This window comes from Neovison vison, chromosome 11 (assembly GCF_020171115.1).
Source record: "Neovison vison isolate M4711 chromosome 11, ASM_NN_V1, whole genome shotgun sequence".
NCBI lineage: Eukaryota > Metazoa > Chordata > Mammalia > Carnivora > Mustelidae > Neogale > Neogale vison.
This window is the reverse complement of record NC_058101.1, coordinates 1,926,980-1,942,163: the sequence shown is the minus strand read 5'-3', so window position 1 is coordinate 1,942,163 and position 15,184 is coordinate 1,926,980. Positions and strand designations below refer to the sequence as shown.

At 48.9% G+C, this 15,184-nt stretch overlaps 1 protein-coding gene across 1 annotated transcript in view; it reads right to left on the bottom strand.

The window, feature by feature from the left end:
• Positions 1–535: 535 nt before the first annotated feature.
• Positions 536–15,184, bottom strand: part of RASGEF1B (RasGEF domain family member 1B) — a 36,808-nt gene continuing 22,159 nt past the window's right edge. The window contains exons 7-14 of the mRNA XM_044224121.1: positions 14,923–15,018; positions 14,701–14,803; positions 12,990–13,069; positions 11,606–11,701; positions 6,661–6,756; positions 6,180–6,303; positions 4,758–4,830; positions 536–1,842 (exon numbers count right to left, since the gene is read on the bottom strand). Coding sequence (XP_044080056.1) covers positions 1,818–1,842; positions 4,758–4,830; positions 6,180–6,303; positions 6,661–6,756; positions 11,606–11,701; positions 12,990–13,069; positions 14,701–14,803; positions 14,923–15,018 — 693 coding nt within the window. The 3' untranslated portion in view covers positions 536–1,817. The remainder of the gene's footprint in view (positions 1,843–4,757; positions 4,831–6,179; positions 6,304–6,660; positions 6,757–11,605; positions 11,702–12,989; positions 13,070–14,700; positions 14,804–14,922; positions 15,019–15,184) is intronic.

Here is a 15,184-nt window from a genome sequence, read left to right as displayed (position 1 = left end):
GGCGTTCCCCAGGGAGAGCCCCGTACGGCGGGCGCCTTGCCGCTCTCAGCGGTTCCAGCAGGTGCGTTAGCATCCTCCGTGCCCTACCCAGACCTACAGAACCCAAAGCTGCTCCCCAGCAAGATCCCGGGGCTGACAAGTCCGAAAGGTCCTACTGAAGCTGGAGAAGGCCTGGCCGCGTGGGTTAAAGCCCGGCTTCTGGAATCCTAGGCCTCCTTCCAAGCTCCGGGCCTATTAATAGCCATGTGGCCTTGGACAGATTATTGTTATTATTATTATTATTATTAATGCGCCCGTTCCCACACCTGAAAAGGGGGGCTGGTGATCCACGAAGCGCGCGCGGTGCCTGGCCAGTGCTTGTTATTCTACGCCTGCTCCGGCCCCTTTCTAGAAGATAAATGTCCACCCAGGGACCCCGGCGGGCCTCTTCCTCCAGGACAGACACACTCCCGCCGGTCCCTGAGCTGAACTGCTCCGAGAGCCCCTCCCCCGGCCCCCCAGGACCCCATCCATAAAAGAAGAGAGACGCCACAGCTCCGGCGGGAGTGTAAGATATATTGACGGTTGTGAAGGGACAACTTGGCGACAGCTCGGTCTGCGGGGAAGGCGTGCGGCACACACAGGCTCTGTTTTGGGAAACCGCGTCATTAAGCTCTCAGATACGTCTCTGGTTTTGAACATGATGTTTTGTTTTCTTCATCAGCGGTTTACTACTCTACAGTTTCTCCTCGAGTAAACACACAGGACGGCTGTTTGCAGAGCAAGGACAGGCTTATTGAGATGTTTAACAAGGTGAACTACTTCACAATTAGATCGACCTTTGAGTTAACAGCAAGATGTTTGTCCTTTGTTTTCCTTCGATGCCGCAGTGGAGGGGAGGCGCGGGTTTACATGTTTAGTCACCAACAGACTCCCAAACATAATGAAAGATAACAGTCTGCTCAAAAAATTAAGTTGTAATTAGGCCCTGGGTTTTTTCCAAGGCTCTTAAAGTCAGATAATTTAGATTTACAAGAGGGAAAAAATAGGCATGATGGAAAACTAAGTAACAAAACAACTACTGAAAAATACATCTGTAGAACACAGTGGTCAGTTGTAAACAGCTCAGAAGGGCAGAGAAACAAACAGACCTTCTAGAACGCAGGCAGTCCCACGACAGTCCGCTGCTTTTTTCCCTAGTGGCTATTTTCCTACCATAGTGTTGAGCTTCATTATATTAAATAACTTATACGGGTAAAAAGGAGTTTGCTAACCAGCAGCCAACTCGAAATCTTGCGGGAAGAGGGAGCCGAGGAACTGGGAACGCAGCACACACTGAGGGGAACCCGAGTCCGAGTCCGCGCTGAGCCCGTCTTCCCCCTCCGGGCAAGGCCCTGGAGCTCAAGTCCGGATCCACAGCGAAGGTTTTCTCCCTCCCTCCTCTCCCTTCTTCACTTTGTTAAAGAAACACAGGCTTCCTAAGAGCCAGCCCTCAGCCGGGCAAGTCCCATTAGCAGCAAATGTTCAAGCAAATAAAAAAAAAAAAAAATCACAAACACACACAGAAGAAAGCTCCGTCCAGGTGCAGAGCTGTGAGTCACATGGAAATTCCAGAAGATGAATCACGGGCCGCGCCGGCAGAGGATTCTTCCTCAGGCGTCTTCCGTGAACATCTCCGTCTCCCAGAGTCCAAGTCTCCCACCGGCCACAGGACGTGTGTCCCCGTCTGCCCGGAGCCGGCCTGCTTGCGGGGACTACAGGACACTGCAGAACTGGTGCAGAGACGCAGCCCTCGGCGGTCCGCGCGGCTCAGGGCGGCCACGGTCAGCGCCTGCTCCTCAAACTCTGCCTAAGAGGCTGGACCTAGAGAGCAACAGATGACAGTGAGAGACGGGACGCGACGGCGGACTTGGGTCCGGGTTACAGTGTCCCGCCCGGTACCGGCTCCACCTCTCCTAGGCCCCGAGTTCGATTACGCAGAGTTAGAAAGAGGAAGAAACGTTCACGTCTGCACTGGTCTGGTCACAGGTGGGCTTACTCAGTAGAGAAGCATCTGCACATTCCAGTGCCCACGGAAGGCATTTAAACAGCCAGGGACAAGACCGGTGTCTACCCCCAGGCGGATGTTTGTCATTGCCACTGCTGAGCCCAGGTGAATGGTGCCGGCGCCAGCAGGAAAAGCGTCTCTGGGGAGTCACCTGACTGCCTTCTACGTCAGAGTGATACAGGTTTCAGGTAGGTACTATCAGCCTAGAACAATTAGCCTTTGTATCCACTTAACATGCAGCTTTGCAAACGATCATGCCCTATTTTCCTTGTCCTCTTGGTGGCTGCTCCGATTTGGCCAACACCTGCCGCAGCCCGACATCCTTCCCCAGCGTGGCAGGAGCGCAGGCCCAGCGCCACAGTGGGCATGGAAGACCCTGTGCTTGCCCTCGAGGGGCTTACGTTGTCATCGGGGTAAGAAGCAGGGCACTAAAAATCGCCCGTCGGCTTGGGGAAAGACGTTTGCCTTGTTCTCCATCGGAGGAGATACGGATCAGAGAGGGCAGGCAGTGCCGTGGGGCCTGAGATGACCCAGGATGTGGAAAGGACGCAGTGAGCGTCTGTTCTTCAAGGCTCCGTAAAAACCACTCCCATGGAGAAGCTAGTGTGTTGTACGAAGAACATCTTCCCTGCGTCTGTCTGCGTATCTCCCCACACACCGTTCTCTCTCTTTGGGCTGCGGTGGCCCCTCGGAGACACTCACCAGAAGTGTCGCTACCGAGCACGTTAGAGCGGAGCAGAGCCGCGGGCAGACGCATGGATTCGTCCCCGAGTCTAAGCCTGCACAGGGCACCCTCTTTTCCACTCCCTATTTCTAAACTATCCACTAACGTCTCGGTTCACGTTTCAACCAATCGAACGTTGACCGTTACTGTATGTTGTGTGTCCGGTACACGGAGATATGGGAAGAGGCTGTGTAACTCGGTCTTTAGTTTGTACTGTCAGCGCTCTGACTTTACAAGCCCTTCCAACTACGCTCCGGCCGCGAGGAACGCGGCGTAAAGAATCACAAGCAGGACAGCCTGCACAAGACGCATGTGGAGGCTCGGACTATTGACGTGTCCGGATCGCGCAGGGAAGGCTGACGCCAGGTATCCTGTAAGTGCGGCCGCTTTCCCGGCTTACCAGTGCCTACAGATCGATACGAGTCACGACAGTAAGCTCTACTCGGGGGCCATGTCAACTTCAAGCTCTTAAAAACTGGAAAGGGAAGTAAAAAGAAGAAGAAACATGGAAGGCAGGGAACAAGGAGTCAGTCCTTCCTAAAGCTCTCACCCAGCACTGAGGAGTGCCCCAAATATCCGTGAACCCAACAGAGTAATATGAAATTTTAATATAAATAAGTCACTGGCAGGCCCACAGCTTATGACCGTCCACCTGCGCACTGGCCCGCAAGCCTGCTAACGTTCCCCTGATGCCGGGTGTCGGCCGCACCTTCTTCTAGTTTCTGTCTGGAATAAAAGAAACCATTTCCGGGGCGCCTGGGTGGCTCAATGGGTTAAGCCGCTGCCTTCGGCTCAGGTCATGATCTCAGGGTCCTGGGATCGAGTCCCGCATCGGGCTCTCTGCTCAGCGGGGAGCCTGCTTCCTCCTCTCTCTCTCTGCCTGCCTCTCTGCCTACTTGTGATCTCTGCCTGTCAAATAAATAAATAAAATCTTTAAAAAAAAAACAACAAAGAAACCAGTCGCTCACCCATCACCTTGACGTGCTCTAAGCATAACGGTTCCACTGTCTCTGGACCTCATCCCTCCTCACTTGCGTCCAAATGAAATCACACAAAACCAAATCTAACCGAGACACGCTGGTTCATGAAATGTGGCCCAGTATCAAGTGAGATGAAGACTCCCAAACGACTCCGGGAAGAAGAGAAACATGCTTGTCCGCCTGGTACAACAAGGTACATGTTCCCATTGTCTCTTAGCAGAAATACAAATAGAGCAATTCTGACTATGGGATTACTGTAGCCTGGGCTACTTTACTTATTAAAATATCTCAAATGGTTAAAAGATACATTTACCTATTACCTATCCTGGTTTTTTGGAAAATGCATTGACTTGAAAATGCCAATAGATTAACACAATTCTTTAATTTGAATAGATACTGGATCGTGTTTAAAGTCCCAGTCCCTGGCAGGCTCAGTCGGTTGAGCGTCCGACCGGGTTTCCGATCAGGTCACGATGTCAGCGTCCTGAGGTCAAGCCCTGCATCCGGCTCCGCGCTCTGCTCAGGCTTCTCTCTCTCTCCTTCTCCCTCTACCCCTCCCCACCCGCTCCAACAAGCACATCTTCAAAAGACAAAGTCCTAACTTCCTCCTTCTCTCAAACCAAAATGGGGACCAAAATGCAGTCACCAAGAGAGTGACACACTCAGACTGACTGAACCAACCGGTACTTGGGTCTCATCGCAGTCAAATACAATTTTAGTGTTAGGACTCTTCAGAAACAGAGTCTGAGCTTGTTATCGCTTAGATGACGGGCATGAGTCGGTTCTCTTCCTACCATTCACACTGCGGGTAAATAACGAGAGAGAAGGACGGCAGAGTCACCGCACGCGCCACGGCATAAACAAGTGAAAGGCCATAAAACTGAAGGAGGGCAAGGAGGACTTTCAGCCGCGAAGATTCAGGAGACAAGAGAAAAGGCGCAGAGAGGACCGGAACACAGGAGGGACGTCCTCCAGTAAGTCCCAGACGGCCCGTCGAGCTGCACGGCAGTGAGAAGCACAGACTCACCGTAAGGACTTCCATCGGTCCTTCTCTATGTGATTTTCAGGTCCTTCACTCTCGTAGGATGCCAGGTAGAGCGCTACAATCAACCAAAGTAGGAGCGCGTGAACACGGAGGCCTTCTCCTGCGCACCACCCCCGCCAACCACCCCGCTCATGGCTGAACCCGAAGCAAGACTCTAGCATGTCACCTACCCCTGGGAAGCACCCGGTTGCCGTGAGAACACAGAACATCACTTGGCCTGACTGACCGTCTCAACAAAATCCAAGGGGCCAGGGCGCCTGGGTGGCTCAGTCGGTTAAGCGTCTGCCTTCGGCTCGGGTCATGATCCCAGGGTCCTGGGATCGAAGCAGGGAGTCTGCTTCTCCCTCTGACCTCTCCCCGCTCATGCTCTCTCTTTCTCTCAAATAAATAAATAAAATCTTTAAAAAAAAAAAACCCAAAAAACAAAAAACCAACTCAAGGGGCCTCTGGGCCAAAAAGGTATTTAATTAACTGATGTTTATGAGGGGAAACAGCTTCCAAACGCGAGCCACACGATGCTATCACAGGCTCACATTCACGTTCTTTATGGGGGGAGGAGGTTCTCTCCTGCTAGCCTTGATTTTAAAAAAGCCTTTCTTAGCTCTAAAGCCAGATTTTCCAGGCCACTTTTTCATTCTTCTAATATTTTTTTCTTTAGTTTTAAATCAAAAAGAATCTCACTCAAAGACTTAAAAGCTCAGTATTAACCCCACGTGCAGGGGTTACGAACAATCAAGTCCCCTCTGGGATGGGTAACGTCAGTGCAAAGCACACGTCAGTCAGGATCACTAACAGCACTGATCTGCTACGAGAAATTACGAACACCACTGAGTCCCAAGATACTAGAATATAAAAGATCGAAAGAATGAATCCCTACGTCTTTTATAAAGTTTATCTCTCTTCTCATCATTTTTTTTTCAGTATAGACAATCACTGTTTCTGCCTAAAATTCATTAACATCTTAACAGGTCAAGATTTCCCACTACTTCTCCAAATAGCAGTAGGTAGCGACTATTTTTGTTTGTTTTTCAAATAACTTTTAATACCATCATGCCACAAACAGAACACCTTTTTTCTCCAGTGAAGCAAGTTTCAAACAAGGTGGGGAAAAACGTCCTTCAAAGGACTGTTCCCATGTGTCCCCAAAGCTCGGCAGCACTAGGATTACAGAGAATGTTTAAACACAGAAACAGTCTGTTTGTGGGCGAAGAGTGAGGGCCTGGCCAGTACTTTAGGGGCGCACCGCGTGGCTCCCTGCGCAACAGAAAACTCTTCAGGAGGATGAGCTCAGAAGACAGGCCTCGTGTTGGCGACGGACCAGACCGAGGCCTGCTGTACCCGCGCGCGCCCCGACGGCAGGCTGCGGGATGTGGGGATGGGCAGCTCGGCCCCAAGGCCACTCACCGTCCTCGCTGAAGACCGGCACCGTGAGCAGATACTGCAGGATCTTCCGGTCCCTCTCAAACGGACATTCTACCTGTTTCCACGTCATGAACTCACTCACTTGTTTGGCCAGTTCCCAAAATTTCTAAGAGAAAGAAGAGTTGAAATGCGGTCATGAAAATCACGGGTATTCCACGGTGTTTCTTCCCCCTCTGGCTTCGAGCCAACCGAACTACGTGACTTTCTTAATCTCATACAAACTAGCTCTAGGTATCTGTGCAGAACAGGTAAGCATCTACGCACATCCCTCCAGATAATTATTAATAACAACCCTGCAGCTAATTTGCTCTACTCGGTCCTCGGGAGCGGCATTTCCTTACAAAACAACAGACAGAGAGAAAACTTGCTTCTAGCACTTCAGAAGCGGCGCAGGCGGCCTGGCCGGGAGGGAGTGTGCCCGGGCCGGCCCTCCCTGCACTCGGATCCCGCGGCCTCCCCTTACCTCGAAGTTGACGTGGCCGTTCGGAAGGCGGTTGGCACAGCCCTCGTTGAGGAAGTAAATATCTTTGATTAAAAGACTGAAGAATGGTATCACGATCTAGAGAAAAGAAAAGATTTGGGTTTGCCCGGGCAAATAGATATTCAGTCCCTCATGGAACAGTACAAGGGTCCCTGACGGCCATCAGCGACCACGTAACAGGCAACAATGAAGGAAGACACAGTCTTTCACTCGCCGCCCGTGACAGCGCTTTCCTCCCTTGCATAATTTTGCTGAAGCTGCAAATGCTAATAATAACCAAACCCCAACAGAGACAACGGGCATTAGGAGGTGGAGGCTTATGGAGCTTTTGCAGTCTTCCGGACTGCCGTATCATAAATGTACAAATCCTAGTTACAGTCAAGGGAAGAGCTACAAGAACTCTGGCCTTTCATTTAGCAATCCCTGAGGCCAAGCAGAACACTAAAGGAATCTGTCACCGCAGGTATCTTCAGATTTTAAGACGTGGGACCCACTGCCCCACTAGAAATCGGTCCTGCTGTATCCTTTAGACTTACACGTCTTAGACCAATCGCTTTTGAGATGAACATTTTACACTTGAAGACATCGCTCAAGATATTGTGAGAGCTCAGGGTTGGAGGTCACGGTTGCTACAAACTCGCTATTGGGTAAACCTGGCCTTTGGCAGAGAACAAGCAGGCACCTGTTCTCGTGGGAAATCACCTGGGCAGAACCTTGCACAACGTGTTGGGAGATGTGTCCAAGCGCATGTGTCTGTTAGAATTAATGGCTGTTTGAAAAGCAGTAAACCTCCAGTAAGACGCTCCTGCCTCAGGTCTTTGATTTGATGAGGCGGTATTTAATTAACCTAAAATAATCATCTCTAAGAAACTATCTTAAATCCTGTGAAGTCCATAACGAACAAAGAACAAAGCTCAGATACTGTAACTTCCACCTTTTCTCAAGTGCCAACAAGTTTTTGCAGATTCTAAGTGTGCTATAGCGTGCAATGCTCCCCACACGAGCCGTGGGCCCTGCTGTTCACCGAAGAGCACGTGTTTGAAGTTTCCCTAAGCCTGTGACTCACGGGGCACATCCACCCCAGAGGATTGGGATCCCTGGAAAAACAGGCATTTGGGCTCACACACAAAAATATGAGGTATCACTTTTCACTTCTAGAGGTAAATTCAGATGTCCCCCAAAGTCATTTAAAAAAAATAAGCCTGGGTTATTTTTTTATTGCATTGGTCGCTGGAACAGCCCAAGTGAATCTGTGGTTTTGAGTGTCTTTGAGTCACTTGCAATCATTGCGATGGTCTGTAGAAGCCTCTCGGTCAAGATGCCCTCACCCCCTTCCCCTTCCAAGATCACCAGTTAATCCTCTATTATTTGAGGACTAAACGGCCGTCGTAACAATGAAAAGGCCTGCCCAGGACCTCGCTTCATTGAAAGGGCACCTCTGACGGGCAAGCCTGGGTTTCGGACCCCGCCGGGCCTCGGCTTCCTGCAGCTCCACGGTTTACCAGCAGTGCGAGCCGGGAGTCTACACGGCGGCCTGCAGCCCGGCCCAGGCCCTCCACATGTTGCCAGGGGCCACGCATTTAACATTTTCAAATGACTGGAAAAATATCAAAACAATATTTCAAGAGCATGAAAATGACAGGAAATTCAACTTGCAGGGCCCGACAGCCTCCCTGGAAAAGAGCCACACTTGCTCACGCACCCACGTGTCGTCTGTGTCCGTTTCTACGCCTGCGCGTCACAGCGGAGTAGCCGCGTCGCCCACAGGGCCCAAAATACTTGTGACCTGGATGCGAAAACTCTGCTGACCCCTGATGCAAGCTTAACATACTAAGAAACCAGTTTCCTCACCTTAAAATGGAACAACAGTAACCACCACACTGACTTGTGGTGAGGATTAAATAGCACAGGTCTGACCTCAGGTCAGCTCTCCCCAAAAGCCAGTGGGCAGAAAGGGGAAACTACAACTGATGCACCTTTACGTTAACACGGACGGATCAACACAGGGAAATGGAGACTCAGTCATAACCAAGATGTGGCACTGCACAGTGTAAGGGTTTTAAGCAAGAATTTTCTTGATTCTCAGCGCTGGGCTGTGAAAGTCACGTGCTGTTGAGCGTTCTGTCTCACACGGATATCGTAAACGTCTCGTGCCCCATGTCATGTGCCTCCAGCAGAGGCTCAGGGCTACACCTTACGGAATATGCACACTCATGGTGCCCCCAAGATGATCCTATATATACAGAGAGAGACAGACTTCACGTAGAAGAGAGAGCATCCGGTATCTGTCTGACTTATTTAACTCAGCATAACGTCCTTGAGGCTCATCTATGTTGTCAGAAATGGCAAGATTTCATTCTTTTTCGTGGCTGAGTACTACTCCATTGTGTGTGGCGATCACAACCTCTTTACCCATTCACCCACCGATGGATCCTCAGGTTGTTTTCCTATCTTGGCTATTGTAAATCATGCTGCAATAGACACACGGGTACGGAGATCTTCTTGTTTTCTTTGGATAAAAGTCAAAGTGGAACTGCTGGGTTGAGCCCTAACTAACGGCTTACATCACTCTTCCAAGAACACAGAAATGTAAGTTATCTCCCTTCACTGCTCTGTTCCTTACACTCATACGCCTTCAGCTTCTACATTACTCACAGACAGTTCTCTTCGTATCTGCAGCCCCTACAACAAGCCTAACATAATAAAAATCAGGAGATTATAAGGGCTTTGGCTTCCCAGGCACTAAGGTAGTCATACGGGTTGCCAACAGGAGGAAACAAAGGCTCCGGTTTCTGGGAGGTTTTTGGAGGTCCTGACAATGGTGCCTTCAGTGGGAGAACTTCTCAAGTAATAATGTTTTCCAATTCACTTTCAAAACATTCTTTTTTAAAAAATTTTATTTGTTTAAGTAATCTCTGCCCGCAATGTGGGGCGCAAAGCCACAATCCCGAGATCAAGAGCTCTATGGACGCTTCAGCAACTGAACCAGCCAGGCATCCTCTATCAAAATATTCTTAATTCAGAAACTTGGCAAATATGCTTTACAGACACAGTCGGTTTCATGCCTTAGAAATGCATGCTGTTGAGTGGGAACCAGTTCCCACAAACATGAATGGAATGGTAAAAGGATTTAAAACCATATAATCATATGGGAAATGGCTAAAAACCTGGAGGCAGGAGTACCCATAGGAAAAGTAGCTGTTTAAAGATCATTTAAGGGCCTCCATGCAGAAGACAGAATTGATGTGTTCTAGGATATGGTCCCTAGAGATGTGCCACCTTGGTCACATAAACTTACAATCTGAAAGAATATTAAAGATGCTATTACCCGAACCGTGTTGCTAGGAAGATTTATAAATTACTTGGGAATAAAGAGAGTTTCTCCTTACTTCAAAAGAGGAAAAATAAACCCCAACCCTCCTGAATAAAAGATGTGTTTTGCCCAGAAATGTTCTCATTCACAGCCTTTGAGACCAATTGTGAAAAATGGCATTTTTTTTACGGTGGTGATTTCGTTTGTTTTACGAACGAGAGAGTGCAGTTCAGACTCCCACACAGAACGGGTTGATAAGGACGGCAAAACTACAGCAGGCAGAGCTTATGAAATGATTAAAGGGTAAATACTTTGGACTGTTCTCTGGAAGAAGCTGCTGGAGTCCCAGAAGTCTAGTCTTTCTGGGGGGCGGGACTTCAGAGTGACTCTGGCCGGGGCGCCCTGCTGGAGGCAGGGGTCGTTAGCCTCCTGGCTCTCCTGGAGGGTCCCACAGAGGCGGCCTCGCACCCCGCTGGGGCGTGCGATGAGAGGATGCGGCCCCCTCAGGTGCTGATTTCCTGAAGCCGAAGCAACTTCTGATCAGACTTTTTCTCAGTCTTGCCGCAGGACTGCTGAGACTTGAGCAAGTAAAACCTAACAGCTGGTCCCCTCCGTCCGGCTCAGTTGAGACCGTTTTCCCTGCTTCATCTCCTCTCTGACCTTGTCTCTTCAAAAAATTTAACTATTGGGTTCCCAGCATCTGTCCAATGTTCTCAGGACTGACACTCTGGACTTCGAGGAGAAGCAGGTCAACCTTTCCAAAAGGCATTTCCTCCTGTGATTTGTTTTTGTTCCAGATCACCGAGGCCAGAGCTTTCTTGCAGAAGGGACTGGGGTGTCCTGCAGTGTTTTTCACCCTCATTCCTAAAATTTGTTTGACTTAGAAGATGGACAGAATCTAAGCGAAATAGACTTTCCTCAAACAGCCTCGTCAGCCCGTTTACCGTAAGCAGGTATTGACGTCCCAGACGACACCATCCCTAAACGCCAGAAGGACGGCTCCTCCTCACCTGCGAGACAGGACACTAACATGGGCCGAGAAAGGACCCGCAGAGTCGAGCGTATGACAGAGCCAGGACTGTAAGGAACCGTTCAAGGGGCGAGCAGACAGAGCGCGGACCACTCGTCTCTCAGACATCACCCCTGCACTTCCCGCCGCCCCTGCGGCCAGAACCAGCCTCACACTACAGTGACCAAAGTCCTTCCTGCAGGTAAATGACGTAGCCACGGGAGGTAAGTTGATTCCCGTAAGAAGAACGGTTATACTCCATCAGCTACCCTGTGCCGAGCTGAAATGTCTGTTTTCCATTAAATCAAATTACTCTAATGCTAGCCGTCATCTTAACACATGACCTCATTTATTGCTTGAAAAACAACTCAAACATAGAACAAGATGATCATTGAAATAATGCAGTAGCAACACATACTGTCCGTTTATAACAGATACCAACACGGTGCCTTCCTCTAGCATTCCCCTTCTCCACGGGCACGGCACAAGCCCTTCCGCAGTCTCTCGACTTCTCTTCTGGATCTGAAGCTCGGGGCAGGAGTTCACGGTGCATTTTAACACCACACGTGGTAACTAACATGAATACAACTCCTGTAGGCACGTACCTTCTCTCGGCTGCTGTGAGCCGTTAAAGACCTTTGCGCTGCCCCACGAAGAGCTGTTCGGTAGTTGTAGAAATTACTGGAAGGGTCCATCTGATGCTGTCCACAAAACAGAGAAGAGTATTAACCCTTTACTTCCCACCAGCACAAACTCGGCACGACCATACTTTGAACCCTACATAACCCGTTGCGATACGTGAGGGGGGCCCAGGGAGCGTCGTGGGTTAAGTGCCAACTCTTGGTTCCAGCTCAGGCCCTGACCGCAGAGTCACGAGATCGAGCCTGCTCAGGGCTCCAAGCTCCGCGTGGAATCTGCTTGCATTTCTCTCTCCCTTTCCCTCCTCCCTACCCCTACCATCTCTTTCTCTCTAAAATAAATAATAGATCTTTTTAAAAAATTGCAGTAGGTGAGACAACTCATTAAGGATAGGAATGACCCCCTCATACACACGCAGGCATAAAACCCATCAGAACACACGTGTTTTCTTTGCTGAGGTTTGATACATTTACGTAAGCTGAAGTTGGCTTCAACAAGGTCAAACCTAGACCAAATTCTTTCCAGGTTCACCTTGGAGATTTGACTTAAAACTGATAACAGAGAATCAGAAACTAGCCTAGGAAACCACTTCGAGGTTTCACTCAAATGTTAACGGACCAGTTGCCGGTTGGCCGTGTGTAGTGACCCTTTGTTGTGAACATATTCTTTGCATGCGGTAACAAATCACTCACAGGTAACCAAAGCGTACTGTCTTACCAGAAGGAGAAGACATTAGACAATATGAATAAAGCCATAATAATGCAATACATCAGTGCTGCTTCCCAATTTGGAGAAAACTTAGGAAAGGGCATTTTTTTATTATCTCCAAAGACCACGGATTCAAAGGACCAACATGCCAAGGTGATAATGACATTAGTATGATCCAAACACAAATGCCTTTCTGGACAACTCTTACTATCCTCCGAATTACCCTCCAGAGCCTTTGCGCAGGTTAGCTAAATGTGCTGAAAGATGGCGCATGAGTATTTCTATAGGGATGGGAACTCTCCCCCCGGGACACTGCAAATACAGGACATCAGCCGGCCCGAGGCAGAACTCCCAGTGGCTCAGGATCCAGACTCCATCCTGGCAAACAATAGGGTATAGCTCACAGGCCGTATTTCTTCAGTCGGTTCGCCCCAAGGTGGACCGTCTGTCTACGAAAGGGCCGGGCTACAACCCGATCTCTCCTCCCCTCTGCCAGTTCTGACCCCCTTCCCTTCCCTGCGTCTGTAAGGAGAGACGGGCTTTCTTCCCTATAGGGACGCCCTGATCAAGGGCAAAGCTCACACAGAAGAATCTCACTTTCTGGCTGTAAAATGTTAACAGCAAGGCCCCAACTCCACGTACCTCAAGGACATCAAACTTTGCAGTCTTCACTTTAGCCCATGTTTTTTTCAGTCGAGACACGGGGCTCATGTTCATGCCGGCTTCCCGTTCGGAATGGGGTGGAGAGGGGAGAAAAAGTTGAAACAGACAAGTAAGAGAAGTCATTCGAAATTATGCTCCAAAAAAGTGTTCATCACTAAGTGCAAGTTAACTTGATAAAAAAAAACACCTGCCAGTTTTCCACAGTAGAAATACCATCTCATACCCCACCAGTAACACACGGACGTCCTCCTTCTCCTCATCTTCACCAATATCTGGGTCACACAGTCCTTTTTTTGTTTCTTAAAGATTTTATTTATTTATTTGACAGAGAGAGATCACAAGTAGGCAGAGAGGCAGGCAGAGAGAGAGGAGGAAGCAGGCTCCCTGCTGAGCAGAGAGCCCGATGCGGGGCTCGATCCCAAGACCCTGAGATCATGACCTGAGCCGAAGGCAGAGGCTTAACCCACTGAGCCACCCAGGCGCCCTCACCCAGTCCTTTTAATTTCAGTCATTTCAATGTGTGAAATGGTTTTACATCTGATTTTAATTTGTATTTCTCTGATGACTAATGATACAGAGCACATTTTTATATACTATTATCTATAATATAACAATAAGTATATAAAAGCAAACTTTTGTGACATATCTAAGTATCAGCCCTGTTTTTCACTGGGTTTTTTGTGTCCCTATTGATTCACAGGGTCCTTTATAGAGGTTGGATGCAAGTTCTTTTTCAGCTGTCATATATGACAGATACTTTCTCCCATGACATTTTCTTAGTGGTATGAGGGAAAAAATTAAGTGAACTTCTACCGCCTAGGACTGTGGACTTTTGGGTCTCTGATTTCATGGTCTTTCTGCTCACTATTTTCACGAAGTAAACCAGATAAAAAGCCAAAATGTGGTATTTTTAGCGAGAAAACAAGGAAAATCATGTTGAAAAGAAAACGGAATTCAAAACTGGTGAGGGGGAAGTTATCGGCATCAAAGCACCGAATCACATCTGGTAGGTTCTCCAACTTCAAACTGACTCTGACTCTAGAGGGTCCAGTAAATATTCAACTATTTATTGATTACCTAAAATGTATAGGATAAACATATGATTTATCCTATAAATAGAGTATTTTCAAATGAGAGTCACTGTCAATAATTGTAGCATGACTCGGGCACTATGTTTATGGGATGGATGAGAAGAAACACGGTCACTGGTGTTAAGATCCCCACGTTACAAAGAAGGAGCAAAGTTCGCCCACCAGGGTAATACGGGCTTGCAGGTGGGGAGTCCTAGGAGCGTGGACAGTCACAAGATCCCGTTCCTCGGGCCACCTCCGGCGCGTGCTGCTAACATCATTCTGCGCAGTCTCAGATCATACATTTTTATCACGCTTGACCACAAGCTGCCCGAACACTTTCTAAATCCTCCTTTTAGACGAATCTCTCCCTCATGAGCTGCTATCGGTAAATGTTTAGAGGAGGACAAGCTGCCTGGCTGTACTCGGTGAAGACACACACGTCAGAGTGCGCGCTCTTGTACGATGCTGATATTTAAAGCGTTCGGAACATTCTAGAACAACTCAGGATTCAAAAGTAGAGTTTTCATTAATGAAACTGTACTAGGTGTGCATTTTTAGTGGACACACTTCCCAGGACCTCACAAGTGAAGGACCCGTGCCTTCCAGAAAACACTCACAGATGATGGCCATCAGGGAATTGAAGTTGCCGATGTTGAAACACTCCCGAGCTACGTCGATGAAATACTCGATCATCCTTGCCCGATGCTTCTTCTTCACAGGCTGTACAGAGACGGGGGAGAAGAGGAGGGCAGTGATGCCACACGTGGACCCAGCAGATGTGAGATAGATAGGAGAAGAACAGTAGGAGCGCGAGGAGGAAGGGAAGCTCGCCTTCTCACCATGCAGATCTCGGTGGCAACCAGGTAGCTGAGTCGGTTGAACCACTCCACATACGCCTCCAGGTTTCGGGTTTTCTTCCGTTCACTGTAGCAGCTCTGCGGAGAGCGAGCAAAGCGAGCAGATGAGTTGGAGACCAAGAAAAAAGAGCGGACTGGGCTCCCGTTTCTGTCACACAGGGGCCTTTGGCCCAGTTTGTGGAGTGAGACGGCCTTCTGAGACAAGGGGATGGGGAAGGAGGGAGAGAAAATCACTCACATTCTG